Source organism: Pempheris klunzingeri, chromosome 10 (genome assembly GCF_042242105.1).
Source record: "Pempheris klunzingeri isolate RE-2024b chromosome 10, fPemKlu1.hap1, whole genome shotgun sequence".
Taxonomy (NCBI): Eukaryota; Metazoa; Chordata; class Actinopteri; order Acropomatiformes; family Pempheridae; genus Pempheris; species Pempheris klunzingeri.
The window spans coordinates 2677046-2697385 of NC_092021.1; the positions used below are offsets into that span (position 1 = coordinate 2677046).

At 40.7% G+C, this 20340-nt stretch overlaps 1 protein-coding gene across 1 annotated transcript in view; it reads right to left on the minus strand.

Moving 5' to 3' along the window:
- Positions 1–2815: 2815 nt before the first annotated feature.
- The window catches only part of LOC139208584 (MAGUK p55 subfamily member 4-like), a 43421-nt gene continuing 25896 nt past the window's right edge, over positions 2816–20340 (minus strand). The window contains exons 6-19 of the mRNA XM_070838305.1: positions 15783–15864; positions 15585–15670; positions 14290–14361; positions 13764–13960; positions 12848–12906; positions 11874–11891; positions 10162–10194; positions 8086–8124; positions 7560–7727; positions 6942–7022; positions 6488–6581; positions 4029–4137; positions 3189–3323; positions 2816–2995 (exon numbers count right to left, since the gene is read on the minus strand). Of these exons, the coding sequence (XP_070694406.1) occupies positions 2816–2995; positions 3189–3323; positions 4029–4137; positions 6488–6581; positions 6942–7022; positions 7560–7727; positions 8086–8124; positions 10162–10194; positions 11874–11891; positions 12848–12906; positions 13764–13960; positions 14290–14361; positions 15585–15670; positions 15783–15864 (1353 nt within the window). The remainder of the gene's footprint in view (positions 2996–3188; positions 3324–4028; positions 4138–6487; positions 6582–6941; positions 7023–7559; positions 7728–8085; positions 8125–10161; positions 10195–11873; positions 11892–12847; positions 12907–13763; positions 13961–14289; positions 14362–15584; positions 15671–15782; positions 15865–20340) is intronic.

Below are 20340 nucleotides of genomic sequence, written 5' to 3' on the forward strand. Positions count from 1 at the left end.
TGAATTGAAATGTCTGAATGTGTAAATCTATAAATCACAAAATGTCATGCACAGCTACAGATCTCTTAACAGATAAAAACATTTTTACACATTCAGACACTTAAACATATTCATATAAAATGTTTTCACACATTCGGATATGTAGCCCTACACAGGTGGAATACTTTTGACCCTGTTCTGTTGCCACATGTGTAATGATGACAGTTAAGCTGAATGATGCAGTGAGAAGAGACTAATCCTCCTGTTAAATCGACTGAGCTACATCTGTGCTGCAAAGGATTAACCTGACAAACACAAAGGAGGGTGGGGGAGGGGCGGGATGTGGGTCGGTGGGGTTGCTAGAAAATCCTTTGGAAGAGAAGAAGACACTTAACCAGATAATTTTATCCTGGTTTTTAATTAGCACACATACTGTACACATTCCCAGTCCCTGTGTCACGCTTTTATTAAAGCTGCCTGTGGGTCTGTGAGCATCAGATGGGAAAGTCTTCAGCTGCACAGAAGCAGGATGTTGGCTGAAAGAAACGTAAAGAGTTAAACCTACACTGAGTGGAGTTTAAGAGTGTAGCGTCATCAGTCAGGTGCTGTTGATCTGTGCAGTTAGTCCAGTGCGGTACTTAAATGCACAATATGTAATGTGTGCAATAAATAAAGATGTGGTTTGATGACATCGTTAAGTAGCATGGGATCATGTCAGTTGACAGAAGTCACATTCACAATTTTATTCACAATACATTTAGATACATTTATTCGTGATGCGTCAGTTGAGTTAACTACCCATACAGCCATCATAACTAATGTTATGTGGGGTAGACCAGCATTTGTGTCTGGTCATTTACATGACCCATCCCTCATGGCACTGACTAACAACAAACCAAACATTGTGGCATGTTAACCCACTATCAACTAACAGCACATTAGATAAACATCATCCAAACATAGATCAAAAACATAAAATTCCCACAAATAACACTGCAGGAAATATCCTACAATGGGAATACAACAAATGCAAAAACACAGCCTCTAAGTAAAAGGCACAGTAGGCCTCCACAAATTCAAACAAGATGCAAACTACATCTGCATCCATTAGTGCCAAACACTGTTCACTTGATTGAGTTTATAAAACGAATAGTTTGTGATCCATATATAATAAAGTCAGAGGAGTGTCTCTTTCATGCCTTCTAAATGAATTTATTTCTCTACCTCATTTAGTTCACACTATTCACAGATTCTTTCATCTTCACGTACATCTCTGTATCTTCCCGTTTCAATATGTAGCAGTGATTTCCCACATCTTACATGTGCACAGGAAGACCTCTGACTTTGAGGCAAATTATTCTTACTCATATTTATAATCTCTATCTTATTCATATCCAATCTCAATCTTAAATGAACAGTAAGTTATCAATTTCTTTCTATCTATCTATCTATCTATCTATCTATCTATCTATCTATCTATCTCTGTAAGGTCACAACTTTACTCTCACAGCTCTCATAGCATTGTTTTGATATAAGAGTGCGTAAAAACATTTGAGGAATCCTCCTATCGGCAAAAGCTGTTAAAAAATAGAATCCTTTGAATACATGTCAGTGTTGTAGGAGGGTTTACAAATGAAGCACCACAATAAAAAGTATTACAGATCAGAACTTTAAAGTGCTACTTCCTTTAGCCTTTGTGTTAGTACTTAAGTTAGTTAGTAGGTACCTCTCGAGTGGATATGCTTCAAACACTGAAAATGAATAAAAAGACAATGTAAAGGGCTTTATGCTTTCCTTACTTCAGTTACAGAGTTTGTAAGTGTTTGTAACAAATTAATTCTCCCTGAGGTTTAACTCAACCGACATGTGAAATTCTTCCTCCAGCCTCAGGAAATATATCTACATAAACTACAAACTGAATAGTATTTGAGAATGTTAATGTAAATTCCAAGCACATGACATAATTTTTCTTCTCTTTTGTTCCTTCTCCTCTCATTTGTCTCATATCCAGGTCTTAATTATTTCCTACATCTCCTCTTTTCTGTCCTCTTTTTTCATTGGCTTTTTTCTGCATGTTATCCAACACTTCTCATCTTCTTTCTCTCCCTCTTTCTCATCACTCATAGTTTATTTCCTCCCCATTCTGGTCTTTCTCTCATCATTTTGTCCAGTCCTCCCCTCCTGTACTCCTACAGGACAAAAAACTTGGCATTTCACCTGGAGGCGGTGCCACACATCCTGTGTCACACACAGCGCTGTGTACCTGATGCACATTCTCCTCGGCTCCTATTGGATTGTATTGTCATTTTCTTGGATAAGCTAGCGAAACCATAACCGAGACCTCCTGTCTAATTGAAACTTCAAACAGATGATTTTCTAATTTTTTGTGAACATCGATTTACAAAGACACACGAAGATTTTTTCTGCTGGGATGTCTGCAACTGTGACAGACTTCTCAGGTTTTCAAATGACTTTGTTGATAAATTCTCAAATTGACCATCATAATGTTATACTGGAAAATGTACATAGGTATGAGCCAAAATATGGAAAATATATGAAAACACGAATAGTATATTCTGTATGCTTTCATTCTTAACATGCATCAAATAAAATGATCTCATATCGTATGCAAGTGTTATTCAGTCTAGTTTACCTAATTTCTTAAACTTTAGAAATATAACTATCCCATAGTTAGTCAGTCCAACTGCGCATTTTCATCAGACTAAAATAAGAGCACCAGCTGAGGCGATCACAGAGCTTGCCAAAGCGTGCGCTACTACGTCCTGCAAAACCACGCCTGTGTGGGTGAAATACATTTTTTGGGAGCTCCGTGCTTCTACACCTGGCTCCAGCTGACAGGTATCCACTGTGGTTCGTCCTGTGCATCCTGGATGATGGAGCAGAGCTGCATGCAGGCATCCTGCAGGTCATCATTCACCAACACGCTGTCGAAAAACTGTTTGTACTTAGCCTCCATCAGCCATGACGCCTCCTCCAGCTCAACAAAGTCATCCTCCTGCAGAAGAAGAAGCAGAAGGACTCAGGAAGCAGCAGGCTTTGGCAAGTGTTGAATGGCTGCTTGTATTTTTCTCACCACTTGCTATATACACTTGCTCTTCTCTCAGTCAGTCAGTTTTCTGCACTTTCTGTCACTTCTGTCTAGATGTCTCTACACTTGCTGCTTTTGGATGTAATATTTGCATTCTTACTGTAAATGCTCTGTTGACGGTGTAGTTGGTGATGATCCGGGCGTCTTTCCGGGTTTGTCTCAGTCTCTCTGGGCTGGGGACTTTGATGAAGATCACATAGGGCTTCAGTTTCTTCGTCCGCAGCGACTGGATGGTCTAAAAATAGTATCAGCAGTATAGTATAGCATCACATCTGAAATTACTGTATTCATCTGCAGTCCTCAAACAAATGCATCTATTGATCTGATAAAAACTATACTGAGCAGATAAAAACTGTGTACAGGACATGAAGGTAGTCAGTACTGAGAGAAGGACCAACGTGTTGTTGGTTTGGGTCTTTTTATAAGATTTGTTAAGACATATTTACTGTTATACTTACTGTTATAAGACAGTAAATACATAATAACAGAACCTTTATTCTTTAACATGAGTGCTTTTGTTGAATTAGCTAGCTACTTACCAATAACTTGATCTACTAACTGTATCATAAAAACCAACACTTTCATAGTTTTGGAATATATTGAACATGTCTCACTTCCATCTCTTTCCAGTTCAGGGCTCAAGTAAACAATCAGCTTTCATCTGGGACCAGGAGATCACTTAAAGGTGCTCTGTGGACTTTTCTTGTAATCAGAGATTCAGGTTACATTCAGTGTTTCTCACCAAAACGCATCGTGCCGAGGGCTAACAGATGTGTTCACTGCATTTCTTTCCTGATAAACATGATTTTAGAATTAACACCTGTTTTAATAGCACTTAAAATGCAATCTAATACCTTCAGGATCATACCAGACAAATTATTAAAGCATAATGGAAAATCAGGTGCATGTTAGTACTAACTGGCTTTTTAATGATACTCACATGTGGTTCAACATCGATGATGCACATCCGTCCTCGTTTTAGCACCTCATCGATAGCATCAGTGCTGGTCCCATACAGGTGGCCCTTGTACTCCCCATACTCTACAAACCTGAGCACACATAAACATGCATGGGTACAAATGCAGTTAAACTAAAATGGCACATAGTTAGAAATACATAACAGCAATTAAATTTCTAATGTAAAATGAAATACTAATGGCCTCCCCTGTAAATATGGTTACAGGGGAACATTCCTAATCAAAATACTGTAACATATATAACAACCAGTATTGCTTCAGAAAACCATTTTTTATTGAACACCCAATAACAGAACAAATCAGAGCATGTAATTGAACCCAATGCCCATCTAACTCATGGTTCTGCCCAAAACACATCAACCCTACCCATCAGTCCTTGCGGCACGGCCCTGCCGACGCCACACAGCCCCCACCTAGCTAGATTAGCTGCCCCTAGCAATCCTTCAGCTAACAACAAAGTCCCTGAGGTGCGGAGGAGGCCGGCATTATCTCCTAGTAGCTCGCCGTGGACTGTTGCTGGGATGGACAATGGTTGAGCCTCATCTTCAGGCTGCCTGGTAGCTGGGTCCAGTGGCTGATAAGGTGCCAGGCGATCCCAATGGAGGACCACCACTCTCTTTCGCTGACACAGCTGCAGTACACCACATCAAATAGTCTCTCCAAAATGGTGCAGGGACCTACCCAGTCGCTGGTAAGCTTCGGAGACAGCCCTCTCTTCCTCACCTGAGACCCAGGTACAAGGTCCTCCTCCCGACACTGCAGGTCATAGGCCCTCTTCTGCTGAACTCCAGCTTTGCTCAGTGACTGCCTGGCCAGTTCATGGGTAGCCGCTCACAGAGATTGTAAAAAGAGATTTCTCCTCCACCTTCTGCTGAGCTGCCAGCCGCTTGGCCAGGGGTAGACATAGAGACCGGAGACAGATGGGGAATATGTCATGGAATACCACGTTTGTGTGGGTGCAGTCCTTATCCTTAGCAGCAAAGACATCAACGAATGCCTCCAGCAGCTCCTTCAGTTGGCATAGCTGTCCCTCATCCAAGCCCTGGCAACACCTCTCTAAGAGATCGTCGACTGCCTTTCTGGTCTCTAGGGATGGTGCCTGGGTGGCTGCAGACGCCAAGGTGGCTGTAGGCGATGGCTGTGGTGTCGCCGGTGATGCTGTGACTTGGCTTAGCCTGGGCTCATTGGACTTGTGGAGAACTATGGCTTCAGCGCCCAGGTAAAGGACAGCCCTGGATACGTCCACCACAGCTCCCCACTTATCCAACAGGTCAAGGCCAATGATACAGGGGTCTTGGATATTGGCCAAACAGAACTGGTCTTGTAACTGACTGTTGACGGTTCACTCGGCAATTGTCAATGCAACGAAACCCCTCAGGTCCCAGGACATGCTCCATCTGGTCTGCTTCCGACAGGGTTGCTGACAAGGAGGTCGGGGCATGCAGGTGGAGGTGCTCTCAGAGACGTTCAGGCTGAAGACCCCGGATAAAAGCTTGGACTGTGAGTTCCTCTTGGACTGCCTTGCTAAAACTGGGGTGACCCTAGCGAGAGAGGGTAGGTTGGTCCACAGCGTAGGCTCCCAGGCGCTCTCCAACATTTCTCCAACGTCTGGTAAGGCGGTCTCTGGCGTCATCAATATAGACACGGTGGCCAAAACGGCGTTGGATGGCTGCCTTTACTGCTACTCAGGCTCGTAGCTCCTCTGACTGGAGGTCATTCAGCACCTACAGTGCCTTTCCTTCTAGCGAGAGGGCAACATGTCCAGCAGTTTCTTCAGGAGTCCAGGCATTGAGCTGTGCAGCCAACAGAACTTGAAGCAGTTAAGTGTCCACTGTCTCTTCCCCATTGTAGAGCAGCAGCTTGATGGTAGTTCGCCGGCTGATCTCTGGGGGCACGGCTGACAATGTCACCTCCCCACAAACGGGAGTGGAGAGAGGGGTGGACTGCCAGTGAGCGTTGCTGTTGATTCCGCCGGTGTATGCGCTGCCACCTCTACCATCTATGCCGCTTCTGCTAGCGCTGCCATCAGCTCTGCCAGCGTGTACGGCCAGCATGTACGTCGCTTCTGCTTCGGCCTGTACAAAGGCAATTAGCTTATCGACATCCAGTAGCAAAGTCACCAATGTAGTGAGCGTCTGGGTCATTGACAGCAGAAATGGCTGAATTCTTAGGCAATAACAACCAGTATTGCTTCAGAAAAACATTTTTTATTGAACACCCAATAACAGAACAAATCAGAGCATGTAACTGAACCCAATGCCCATCTAACTCATGGTTCTCCCCAAAGCACATCAACCCTACCCATCAGTCTTTGCGGCACAACCCTGCCAACGCCACAATACCATTAAAACTATACAAAAGATTAAATAATGCCAACTGTAAAACATGTAAATAGTCATAGGAAAAGAGAAGAGAAGGGTACCTGTGGTTACAGACCATGTACTCAAACAGCTCTTTGGTGACAAAGTGGTACTCTCTTCCTGTCTGCTCCACTGCTCTGATTGGACGAGTGGTGTCTGGAAGGACAGGTCAACAACCAGTCAACAACCAGTAATTACAACACCATGAACCCAAAACGTAGACTAATGAGCTGCAGAGACCACATTGACCACCTCTCATTTGGTGAAATTCAATATATATTTCTTCATGTTGAACTGAAGATTCTGAATCAGTATTTTACCTTGTTCCCTTTCATTTAATGTTCTTTTAGGTTTCTCATAATAATGCGTACAAAATGAAAACCACCACATTATTATTGTCTTTTCAACCATTACATAATTAGTTGATTCAATCTCCTATCTCCATGTGACATACAATGTAAAACACGTTGTGGACAAATTTTAATGAATATATTGAATGTGTGTGTGCAGACATACGAGGTACGGGTCCTTGGAAGGTCGAAGGATTCAATTTGATGAGTCTTCTCCTCAGTTCTTTTACTCCAACCCCTGAAGCACCTGTTCAGAGGGGGAAAACAAATGTAGGACCCATTGTTAACAGTCAGAAGCTGACTGAGGAAATTACATTTTACTAAAATAACACAGGAAATTATTCTAATCTGACATCTGATTAAAATAGAAATAATGTCAGTTAGCTTAGCATTATCAGATATTTCCCTCTCATTCTAAACCATGTGAATACTAATTTCTGCGTGACTGCAGAAATAAAACTAATACCCACATTTACAATGATAATAGCATCTGTCCTGCCATGTTTGGAATTTATGCTAACTTGCAATGCTACAGACTGATTGCTGATTGCTCCTGATTGGCGATGCTTCAGATGGTTCCTAGCAACAGAATTACGTTACCACTATAGTAGTTGACACATTTCTTAAGTTTTGATGATTTATTAAGTCACGAGTTAGAAACTACTTAGTTGTCAGTGAGATCTGACAAAGGTCTTTATGTTTAAAGAAGGATTTATAAGGGCTGCTGCAGCTCATAGTCTTGATCGGTAAGTTTCAGGCACTGGCTTTAAGCCTCCTGTCTCACCGATGAGGATGATGATGCGGTGGTTCTCCTGCGGGGGGCGCTGGTACAAAGTCACCTCCTCATAAGGTGTGGACAGGGCACTGCTGCTGGGCGAGCAGGAGGTGCAGGACTGTCGTCTCCTCCTGAAGGACGTCCTCCTCCACAGACGGAAACTCCGACGGAAACCAGCTGGGGAGAGTGAAAAGCACGACTCATTAATTTACTGCCTTTTTGTTGCAATAGCGCTATTTTTAAGTATTACATTGGTGTCACACATATTGATATGCACACTGATACAATTTATCTTCATCAATATATCTATATCTATACATATATACAGTAGATGGAGGTGTTTAATGCCCACATGTGGTAGAAAAAGCACACAGGTCAGTAAAATTATTTTTGACTTTCTCAATATTAATCAAAGACCATGACCTTAACCCAAACCTGTGAGTGCTTAAACATAACCACAAAGACGCTAAATAATGTAAATGATAATGTAATGAATGATGATGAATGAATCATTCACTCATTCAATGTGTCTTACCCAGGTAGATTCCATCCGTAATATCAGAGTCATCCTCATCTAAAGGAATAAAACAGTATAATTCAATAATCTTTCTGTACTCTAAAGTACACATTATTTTGCTAAACAAAATTTTGCTTTAAAGGATAACTGGGCCCTATTTTTACATTGACTAGTAGTAGTAGTATCTCTCCATGACTATGTCCTGTCTCCATGTTCTGGCACAATGAAGCAAGCTGTAATGGCTGCAACATCCCTTTATTGAACTGCTCCTGATCAAAAAAGTCCACATTATTTAAACCACAGTCTGGGTTAATACTCAATGTTAGCTTTTGGGCTAACAGATGAGTCAAAAGCATGTATGAGCTGAGGGACCATAAATATCTCCTGTTACCACGTGTCATCTAATCTGTCCTATTTACTGGAGGAGTGAACAACGTTTCTATTGCATGAAAACCAATGGGATGATGATGAGTGATCCATGTGTTAGTCAGACCCTCAGGCGTTACGAGGTAAACTGAGTTACAGCTTGTGAAAAACGCATGAAAATATAAATGAATGGTCTTAATTTTTTATCTTTGGCAAATGTCCATGATATAAGCGGGATAATTCCCGCCCAGCTGTCAATAATCATGAATTAACAACTCCCTGTGTCTGAGTCATCCATTGATTCCTGATAATGGACACCTCGTAAGGCATTATCCCTTACGTAAAGGATCCCTACAGAGATAGACCTGTAAGATCCTTTTTGTCAGCTGTTATGTCACCCTCTTCAAAGCCACCACACTCCATTGACAAAAACATTAATTTTACCTTGAAGAACAAGGGAGTTGCTAGTGTACCTTTGACAGTTTGTTTGTGTTATTGTGGATTACACAAAAATATTGTGTTGGGCCCAACAAACTGAGCCTGTCAGTGACAAAAACAAGCACTATATACTATATATAGACATACTTGAAGAATCATGTTACAGCCATTGTGGCCTGTTTGTGGCTTCTGGCTGAATGTCAATTTCAAAACATTTTGTACCTACATTTGGAACCCAAAATATGCAGAACTAGGGCTCATGTTTAAAGTGAGTTTAGCCTTTTAGTACACAAGTAATCAGTTAAAATACACAATCAATTTACTGGAAGATATAAAATGCCTAAATGAAAACTAATCAGAGAAAGTGTAGAAATAAATACATATTTCCTTATTATGTCTGTCATAATTAAATAACATTGATAACATCTGATAGTAATGGCTTGTTAAAGGGACTGCCTTTTGTTTTTCCATGTTCTACCCTGACATGCATCACGCAAAGGCCGTGCACCTGTTCTTTTCTAAAAACACAAAATCTTTGAAAGATTTATAAACTAAATGGAGTCTGTGATCTCTGTGTCTTTACAGAAATCATGTTTCTCTGAACCAAACCACTTCTTATCAAGCTGCTGCTGATGTCATTAAACAGTGGTGGAAAGCAACTACAGATAAGTAGATTTTGTACTTGCACTTTCTGAGAGCTACAGGTACTAGCTTATTTTCATTATAAGATTTTACTTTAAAACATATGATAATTCCTTAAAATACAATTCATTTGCCTATTTGTCTGTTTATAAGTGTCTGTTTGGTTCTCCTTCTTTCATGATTACAGTTCATTAGCTGTGTAAATGATATTCATATAATATTTCACCAAAAGATCAGAATAAAGTCCAGAACCTGATACGTAAACTACATGAAGCTGACAATACAGTAGTCCTTAAGTAGAATGCATCTAATCGATTTAGATGTTGTCAAGCCTTCGGTATGTTTGGTTCTTGCTGTTAAATAGAGTAGATAAAGCCCATGGATACATAATCCACTTATCATAAAAAGAGCAAATTACTTACCTTGTGCATTACATTGGATTTTAGAAAACAGCACAAAACTCACAAACTGATCAGCAGTGATCAATATACAGCTTGGACATGCATTTGAATGAGTCTGACCACTCACCTAAATAAATGTCTTCCAGCTCTGATGAAAGGAGAAAGACAGAAGTCACTTCCCCTGATGAATGATGATTCTGTAATGGCATCATATAATGTATTTATCATGGTGTTGGATGTGTTTTACCTGTTATGATGCCTTTGTCATCAGCATCGTCCTCTGAAACAGACAAGAACAAGACACTTTTTTGAAGCGTGTTTTTGCCCAGCAAAGCTTCAGTATGGCAACTACACATATAGCATACTACATACTGCAAACTCTCTGATTGTCTGATGTTGTTGGAGAAATATAATGTGAAGATTTACTATATGCCCCACTATGAAAGGCAGCACGTGAACATCATATTTTCATTTGTTAGACACATTTGTGATGAGCAGCCAAAACAGCTTAGTGTAGGTTACAGTGGCATGATTTCAAAGCATCTTTAAACCTGGGCTCCATTTTTACATATTTGGTGTCTAAATGATTAGTAGGTACAAAAAGATTTGGAATTTGTCATTGATTGTTATCTCTCTACAGAGATAGACTTGTAAGGTCCTTTTATTTTCTCCTTTCAAAGCCACCAGACTCAGTTGGCAAAAACAGTATCTTTAAAGAACAGAACTCGACACTTTTTGTGTTTGAAAGGGTTAGTTTGGATCTAAACTAGATTGGCAACTCCCTTGTTGTGCTGGATAAAATTAATGTTTACTCACTGGAGTTCGGTGACTAGGAAGAGAGCGATATACAGTAGTGGCTGTTTATGGTGAAACAAACAGTATCTTACAGGTCTATCTCTGTAGGGGTCTTTTCCAATTTGAGCCTGTCAGTTGTAAAAAACAAGCACTTTTAGTGTATACTTTGATCGCCAATGGGTGTTGGACTTCGCCATGGCTGCCCCCTTGTCACAGATCCTGTTTGTGATATTCATAGACAGGATCTCAGAACAGCGTCCAATTTGGAGACCTCAGAATTGCATCTGTGCTTTTTGCAGATGATGTGATTCTGTTAGCTTCCTCAGACTGTGACCTACAGCATGGAGTGTGAGAAGGACAGACGGATTGGTGCGGTGTAAGCAGTAATGTGGGCACTGCACTAGTCTGTTAGGGTGAAGAAGGAGCTGAGCTGGAAGGTGAAACTCTCGATTTACCAGTCAATCTACGTTCCAACCCTCACCTATGGTCATGAGCTCTGTGTGAAGACCGAAAGCATGAGATTGTGGATACCAGCGGCCAAAATTAGTTCCTCCGTAGGGTGTCTGGGTTCAGCCTTAGAGATAGGAGCTCGGACATCCAGGAGGGGCTCAGAGTAGAGCCTCCACACTGAAAGGAGCCAGCTGAGGTGGTTCAGGCATCTGGTTAGGATGCCTCCTTGGCGCCTCCCTTTGGAGGTTTAACTGGCACCTTTCACTGGGAGGAGACCCCAGGGCAGACCCAGGACTTGCTAGAGGGATTACATATCTCATCTGGCCTGGGAACGCCTCGGGATTCCCCAGGAGGAGTTGGAAAGCGTTGCTCGGGAGAAGAACATCTGGAATGCCCTGCTTGACATGTTGCTACCGTGACCTGGCCCTGGATAAGCGGAAGATAATGGATGGATGGATACTTTGATCGGCCGAGGTTGCCCCTGAGGTGATTTACTGGATCAATTCCAAAATGTTTGTGCCAACACCCAAAATATGTAAAATTGTGGCCCAGGTTTAAAAATACTGTGGTTACCCTTTAAGGTTGTATGCTCACCTGCACAGTCACACAACCCTATGTCTCATTCACACACCCACTGAAGATGCTGAGCTACTGGATCTAGCGTCCAAATGAACGACCTCTAAGAGGTTCTGATGCATCAGCTGTCACACCCACCGTTATCAGCCAGGGTCACTGAGGCCAGCAAGTACAGGGAGAAATGAAATGCTTGTTAAAAGTGATTCTGTGGTTTTTAAGTTACTTTCACAACATTGGGCCTACAGACACAACGCAAACTCTAAAGCATTTTAAGTCTTGTCAGGGTGATTATTTTCCCTAAATAAAAAAAATATTAAAAAAATAACCCACAAAATACCTATAACCTGCAGATAATGCTCTCTGCCTTAATAATCTTCAGTGACTACTCAGAGAAATTGCAGTATCTACCAACAATGTGGTAGACTTAACTTTAATCTGGTTAAATGTACAGTCCACATTTTATAGGAATCAAATTTTTCTGTGTTTAGTTTCTGTAGTTGGCTAATAGTTGGTACGAAGACTATTAAAACTAAATAAACATATTTAACTGTAAATGAATGTATGACATTGGATTATGTGATTCCTCCCTTCTAAATCACATGGAATTCTCTAGAGCAAAAAAGTAAGTGTTCATTTTAGCACCAGATTTTGATTTTGAGTTTTTTTTATGAAAATGTATAGCCTATAGTTTAATTTTAGTCAAATTGGTTTATGTCAAAATGTTATGTTAAAGCTGATCAAATCTAAAGACATTTTAGTCTCACTTTTGTCATTTTCTATTTAGTTTTCTAAGCTGTTGCCATCTTTGTTGTTCACAGTTACCATGGTTACAAGTGCCATTCTTGTTTATCATATTTTCTTTTTGTTTTTGCTCAGTGTGCTTTCAAACCAATTTAAAGACTAAAATGTTCAACTCATATTCGTTTTCAGGATAACATCTGTCTAATTTTAAGGGGCTGTCTGATTACCTCTCTGGCACATTTAAGCCATGTTTATGGAGTAAAACATATTTGTGCTGTCTATAGTGGTTGAACTAGCGGGTATTCTGCTGCTACACACCGCTGCCTGGAAATGCACATCAAAATACATAAAGGTTATAATAATGTCCTCACAGGGTTTGATGCAGGTATGAACTTGTAATGGCTGACACCACCACTGTTCCCTCTGTTTACTGCAGAGAGACATACAGACAGAAAAGATAATGAATCAAACATACAGCATTTGAACCACAGCTACAAGCTACTTGTTTCCCACAAAAAAGACATCGCTTTGTCAAATGAAGCTTCATCAGAAATTTGCTTCTCAAAAGTTAGTATGTCCTGTTTTGATTTGTTTCATTTCTAATTGCAATTTTGTATTTCTTGAAGACATCATCTTGGATTCTTTGAAACTGGGATGGCAGTTTTAAAAAAATACTTTTTGACATTGAATGATTAATTAATAAATCCAGAAAACAGTCTGTAGATTAGTGATAAACGATTGAAATAACAGTTAGTTGCTCTAACCCTAACGCTGTAGGCTATCCTGCCCGTCCTTTTTTCATTTTTCCTACATGACGTGCCCATAGTAATTAAAGCGTTATTACTGATTTCATAACTTATGGTTATGTTTAGGCAACGCAGGCACTTGCTCAAAGATAAAAGAAGTGACGCGTCAACTATTTCAGTTGGGTAGTTTCTGTTATTATGTATTACACAAATATTGTGTCAGATCTGAACTAACCTTTTCACACATCAAAGTCACACATTAACAAACAACCTAACTGATTGAGGCAGCAGTAGATTCACAAATCCTTTGTTCTACAAGATAAAATTGGTGATGGTTCGAACAGCCTGTCCTGAGAGAGTGATGCCTTAGAGACAAAACTCAGGACCACAAAATGTCACTGTAGACTTACTTAAGATTTGTTTCTTGTCTTGTGTTATGTTCATAATACCATCTCTTAAACTGATTCTCAACAACTGATTATCACTGGGGCTGACTCTCTGAACTGACTGCACCCTCAGACTGCTGCCTGTAAGGCATCACCTCTTTAGCATGCTGGCAGAGGGAATCAGACCAGCGCAGGACACAGCGCAGGGCAACTTCCTGGCCTGCCACCACTGTCCGTCTGTCTGGTCAACCACTTCCAACAGGTCTCCCCTGCTGAACGCGATTCCTGCATTAGGGCAGGGGATGGAGGAGTCCTGCAGGGGGCAGTAGTCCACCATCGCCCTCATGTACACCTGATGTACAGACAGAAAAGTATAAAAGTAAATATGTAACAGACAAATGTAGGGTTCCTTCCCATAATGCTGTGAGACACTTGGCATATCCACTAAAAGTTCTTGTTTTTGCCACTGGCAGGCTCAGAATGTTATTCTGTGATCAGGTGCAGTTGCTCCCAAGGATTTTGTTGCAGACATTGCAGCATGACAAGTGTCCAGTATTTATAATACGCAATATATATGATATACTTGTAACGAGATACTAGTAGCCTGTAATGTCAACTCCTACACTTTACAGTGAGTGTATTTACAGTGAGTTTTATGGATGTTTGGCGGATATTTCTTACCAACTTCTGGCTGCTGTTGCTCTGAGCTGCATTTGGAATTACTTTAAACAGGATAGTTCCGTGGGAATTGATCTGACAGGAAGAAAACATTGATACAACAAATTGTGAATCATCGATAAATTGCCTTATTAATGAGATAACAGAAGTATGAACACCTGCAGTCTAACATTTTACAACTAAATTAGCCTTTTCTTATTCTATTTTTTTAATATACTTGGTATTGATTTCATGAGCTTCCTTACTGATAAAATTCTTACAATTAGAGACAAAAGTCACCACATCCTGCCCTCAACAGGCTCTTATTCAACTTCAAACTGAGCAACCATGGAAATAGATGATTTCCTTTTCCAAACTGTCAACTTGTCTCCTAGACCCCATCCCTACCCTTAGTCAACATGTCTTTATTAGATATGACCAATCAGTCTTTACTAATGGACTAAGTACCACAGACATTTAGAGTAGCTGCAATTAAACCTCTTCTCAAAAAGTCTACTCTTGATTCAGGTGTATTAGCTATAGACTATAGCAGCTATAGTAACTATAGACCTATATCAAATCTTCCCTTTCTCTCAGCATTAGCCAATTAGCTGTGTAATTTTCTAAACAATAACAGTTATTAGAGTTATTAGAGGATTTTCAGCCAGGTCTTAGGGCGCTCCATAGCACAGAGACAGCACTTGTGAAAGTTACAAACGACCTCAATATTGTTCACCTTATATACGCCTCTGGGTAACCTTCTAGGTAACGTCATCAGGAAATACTCCATACATTTTTACTGTTATGCAGACGACACCCAATTACACTTACAATTAAAACCTGATGAATCCAATCAGTTAACTAAACTAAACTAAGCCTGCCTTACGTACATAAAGTCATGGATGACCAGAAATGTTCTGCTGCTAAACTCAGACAAAACAGAAGTTATTGTGCACCCATCCCACCCTCCTCGCTCTCTCTCTGTCCCACCCATCTCTGACCCAAGTTCTGTCTGAAGTGTTAAAGCAGAGTTTTTTCTTGCCATTGTCACCTGATGCTTGCTCATGTGGAGATTATTGAATCCTAAATTTTGAATTCTTGACTCATTGGGTCTCTTATAATTTATGAGTGTGGTCTAGACCTGCTCTTTTATGAAAAGTGTCTTTTAACTTTTTTTGCATTGGCGCTTTAAGTAAAGATTGATTGATTCGTTGATTTGTTTAATATTGTGGACAAGTTGTTTACATGCATCCGCAAGAAATTAGAATGATTTTTTTATTTATCTATGCAATCTTTGACTTTGCTTTGTGACTACCTACCAATATCTGGATGACTTGCTCTGGATCCAGACCCACCACAGGGTTTCCGTTCACTTCCACTAACAAATCACCAGGATAGAGGAGTCCTGACACACACACACACACACACACACACTTTAAGCCACGATACTGCACATTTTGACTATGTTTTATCTATTATGTAGATTATGTACTATCTATTACTATGTTTTATCTCACCACTGCGGTCAGCCAGTCCTCCATGAATCACCCTGGCAATATAGATTTCTCCGGTTTCCTCGTCCCTCCTTATAGTTGCCCCCTGACAGACAGACAGACAGAGACAGACAGACAGACAGTTACTCCCATTTTAACAACCTTGTGTTGTTTTTATTATAACTGTATAAATAGAGAGGAATATAAATTGGGGAAGGATACAAATGAAGGATGGAATGAAAGCAATGATGACGTAATGGATAACTTCCCAATCTTTTAGGGCAACTCAAATCATGAGTTTTTCTACTAAAAGTGTTTTTTTATGGAACAGTATAGAAAAAGTCATTACAGAGGTAGACCTGTAAGATTAGTTCATTTGTTTGTGTTATGCGTTACGCAAATATTGTGCTGGATCCCAAACCTAACCCTAACTAACATCAAAGTCAACAATATAACAATCATAGTTTGTAAAACAAGGACTTTTAGTGGATGTACTTTGATGATTTGAGTTGCGCCAAAAGTTCACGTCAGCCATAGTTGCCTACCGCAGCTGCCGGTTGAGGAAATCTACTGGACCAGTCATTATGAACCCTTATCATAAGTTCATGAGGAAAGAGCTAACATCAGCATGAAAACATGTTGATATTTCGCAGGTATAATGCTTACCATATTCTTAGTATACTGAGTGCAAACATTTTATAATTAGCTCCAAACACAAAGTCCAGTTTAGGCTGGTGAGAATGTCATTATTTTTTCAAGTGAAGGCTTATAAACCAACCTACTGGACACAAATTTGCTGAAAATGTAATGTTATGCCAAAGTTCGCACAATCCATTAAGAGATTCCACGCAGAATGAAAGGATGGCGATGGTCAGAGCTGGATGAGACGGGTTAAAGCATGAGTTGAGAAAATGTAATTTCTCTGTACCTTTAATTATTTTTCTTTTTCCCCTTTTGAGTGATGAATCCAAGGATGAGAAAACAAAAAGTGTTGTCCAAGAATTGATATTCTGTTTCTGAATTTAGTTCGTTAATCTAACAGCAGGGATCCAAATGTTGATGTAGATGTATATCCTAGATTAAAAATGCTAAAGAACTAGAGGTATTTTAGTCTACTTCATTGTCTATTTTCAATGCCAGAGCGGATAAAGAGATGGATTGTGATGGCCTACTTATTCTTTTTCTTCTTCTTGGTGGTCAAGCATCCTGTGCTGTTACAGTCTTGTTGGTCCTCCAGAGGAGCTCTAGACACTGTTCCGTTGTTGAGCCTCACTTGTCCATTACTACCACTTCCACTTGCCCTGTAGATGGCACCAAAGCTGACCACAGTCTTTTTAGAGCTTTTTGAATTCTTAGATGTTGTTAAGGCATCTGCACAGGAACTTAGAGACAAAGACGAAGAGGAGGATGAGCAAGAAGAGGAGGAGGACAAGAGTTGGGGTGGGTATGGTGTAGGAGGTTTGCGGACCACTTTGGAAGAGATGGAGGAGATCCTTGGAGGAGGTGGGGGTGGAGTATGCTGTTTCTGCGTGCGTGGAGGTGACAACTGGGGATGTTTGCTGGCTACAATGAGCCCCTGGAGCTTGTCAACCACCTCAGCCAACAGGTTGAGCGCCTGGGCATTCTCTTCCATGCTGTCTGTGATCATTTCTGTTGCCGCTACCATCTTCTGGCCAAGATGGCGAACGTCTTTAGTGCCATGTTCAATACTGCTGGCCACCGTCTGAACAGTGGACCTGAGTTCCTCAACGCTGCATTGTTTGGTGAGTTCAAGAGGCTGCTGACAAAGTTTTAGTGGTCGCTGCTCATTTCGTGCATGTTTTGTTTGGTTATGGCATCCATTGTGACGAGGAGCAGTGGAGTAGTGGCTCATTGAAGGAGACTCTTCTTGGCATTTTTTGTGAGATCCAGTTTGACATGCATGTTGCCTGCCAGGTGTGGGGAGAGTGCTAACCCCCTGCTGCCTAGTGGAACGATGAACAGCCGGACTAGATGGTGCTGTGTGGGCTTTAACTGTGCTCATCCTAGTACAAGATGGGGTTTTGCCGGGTGTAGGAATGTTCCTTGAGTGTCCCCCTGCTGCCCCTTTTTTGTATAGGACAGGGGAGTTGGGAAGGCTGAGACTGTAAGCTGGGACTGGAGGAGGAGGGTAGGCGTAGTCATCACTCCTCCCTCCAGTAGAGGCACCTTCTCTTCCATTGTGTTTGGCTGAAAATGAACCCCCATGTAGGAAGTCAAAATCACAGTAAGAGAAAAGTGAAATATCATTAATTGAAAAAGAACAGCAATGCAAGGAAAACAAAAAAACTGAGCTAAATGATGGTAAGACGAACATAGATGAAAACAATGAAGCCGCACAGATTTCTCTTTTTTGACTTGGTACCATATTTCCTCAATTATTGACTATTTACCCCAATGGCAGAGCGTACCAGGCATTTATTTGAAGTAGGCTTATTTTAGAGGCAGGTCTTTATATCTCAAATACCATACTCCCTGGAGACTGGGGATCTGACCTGAGTGAAACTTAGCCCTTAAGTGAAACTTAACTTAAATGTCTAACATTCTTATTTTAACCAACATTATCATGTCGACCTAAGCACACAGTTTTGATGCCACTGTTTCAAAACGCCAATCAAACGTTTATTATTGTAACTATGACAACAATGCTCCGGTATGCCTGAGGCAGTCAAGGACCAGAGTGTCTCATACAGACAGGGGTGTCAGTATTTCATGACATAGGATGAGAACCATTTGGAATGACAGGATGGCCAGTACAGCTGTTCTGAGCAACGAATATTGCTGCGTAAGAGAACCATGTGTGTTGGTATGAGATCTAAAGGACGTGACAAAACAGCTGTATTTGATGCCCTGGAATGGGTAATTATTAGGGCTGGGCAAGTTAACGCATTAATTAATTAACGCCGACAATTATTTTATCTTGCATTAACGCAGTTATCATTTTATCATTATTATTACTATTTTGAAAGTCTTTTGCTCACTGGCTCTGAATAGACATACAGACAAACCACAGGCGGGGTGGGATGTTGATCAGTATTGGCTTGGCATAGGTGTCATCACAGGTCTCAACCAATGAGAGCATTTGGGCTGGGCCTAAAACTGCTGCAGCTCTCACATGAACCGGAACAGAGAAAATTATATTTTTGTATTCAGTGTTTGCAAACCAAATGTCATTGCACTTTTGTTCATATAGCAGTAATTAAAAAAGAAATGCGCTACTGTGTAAATAAATAATTTTCCAACCTGTAAGGTTACATAAGTTAAAGGTACAGGACCCTGAGCAGATCTGGCAGGCTTAGCATATCTGGTACCTAAAACAGCATTATGTTTTGCTCTATGATAGTAATTAGCTCGCTGTTCACAAATTAGTTCATCAGCTAATGTTACAAAGCATCCAATGCCAGATCCATCCCATGTAGCTAAGTTAAAGCTAGCTGGCAAGATAGATAGGTACTTTATTCATTCCCTAAGGGAAATTCAGGTCAGCTTAGCTTAGGTTACAATTAGCTAGTTGGCATCCCCTGCCTTGCATTATACTGTTACATCATTTATTGATGGCTAAAATCAATAGCATTTGTCATAATACATAAGTAAGTATATTAACATATCCTCCAAGATGGTACCATTACTTTGCTAGTTACCTAGCAAGCAAGCCAAACTAAGGCATTAATCAAATGCCAGGGCATTTGGTGCTGGTCGTGTTCCCATTTGGCCAGACACGCTTCACTGGATAAAACATTTTTTAATGCTAACATAGACTCTGTATTGTGGTATTGCTAACATTAGCTAGTGTTGCATACTGTTGAGCTGAAGAGAGGCAAGGCACTTTAGAGTGTGCATAAACATCACTGAGTTTTCCCAGAAAAACCATCCCAAGTCCTATACATAGAACTAGTTAGTAGAAGAGAAGATATAGTAAATTTCATGTTTTCAACATCAATGCACAGTAGATGCATGATACAGTGTTAACGGGACGGAATGAGTAACCATGCGATTGGATGAGTATGTTTCTTGTAATGTGTCTTGCCAGTGTTATGCATCTAAATCAAATTATCTACTAATTTTAAAGTGTCTTGCCAGTGCCATTTATATTGTGAGAGTTGTGCTTTTTTATCAGTTTTAGTGACATATTTTTAAAAATGAGAAGTTGTCACCTCTAAAAGTTTCCTATATATACGTAAAGCCCATATGTCTATGAAGATTCTCAGTCATTGAGGTCATAGTTATTCCTTAGGAGTTGAGCAATAGTCAACTGGACTTGAAGATACTTGAGGACTCCCATCCAAAAGGCTTCTTCAGTTCTATATTCAAGATGGCTGCGCACATGGACACTGCGGTTGGTTGCTCCGCCATTAGGTGCTTTGTTTTTGTGTGTTTTGTGTGGCTGTGTGAGTTGTGTGTGTTTGGTCACGTGAACAACTTCTACAGCTGGCACAAACTTCTGTAAATAGGAATACACAGCAAGCAGACTGTTACAGCCGAGTTCATTAACTCCCAAAACATCCCGGCAGACATTGCCAGGAGCCCCAGCACTCCGTGTATTACCATCCCAAGGGGGAGGAGA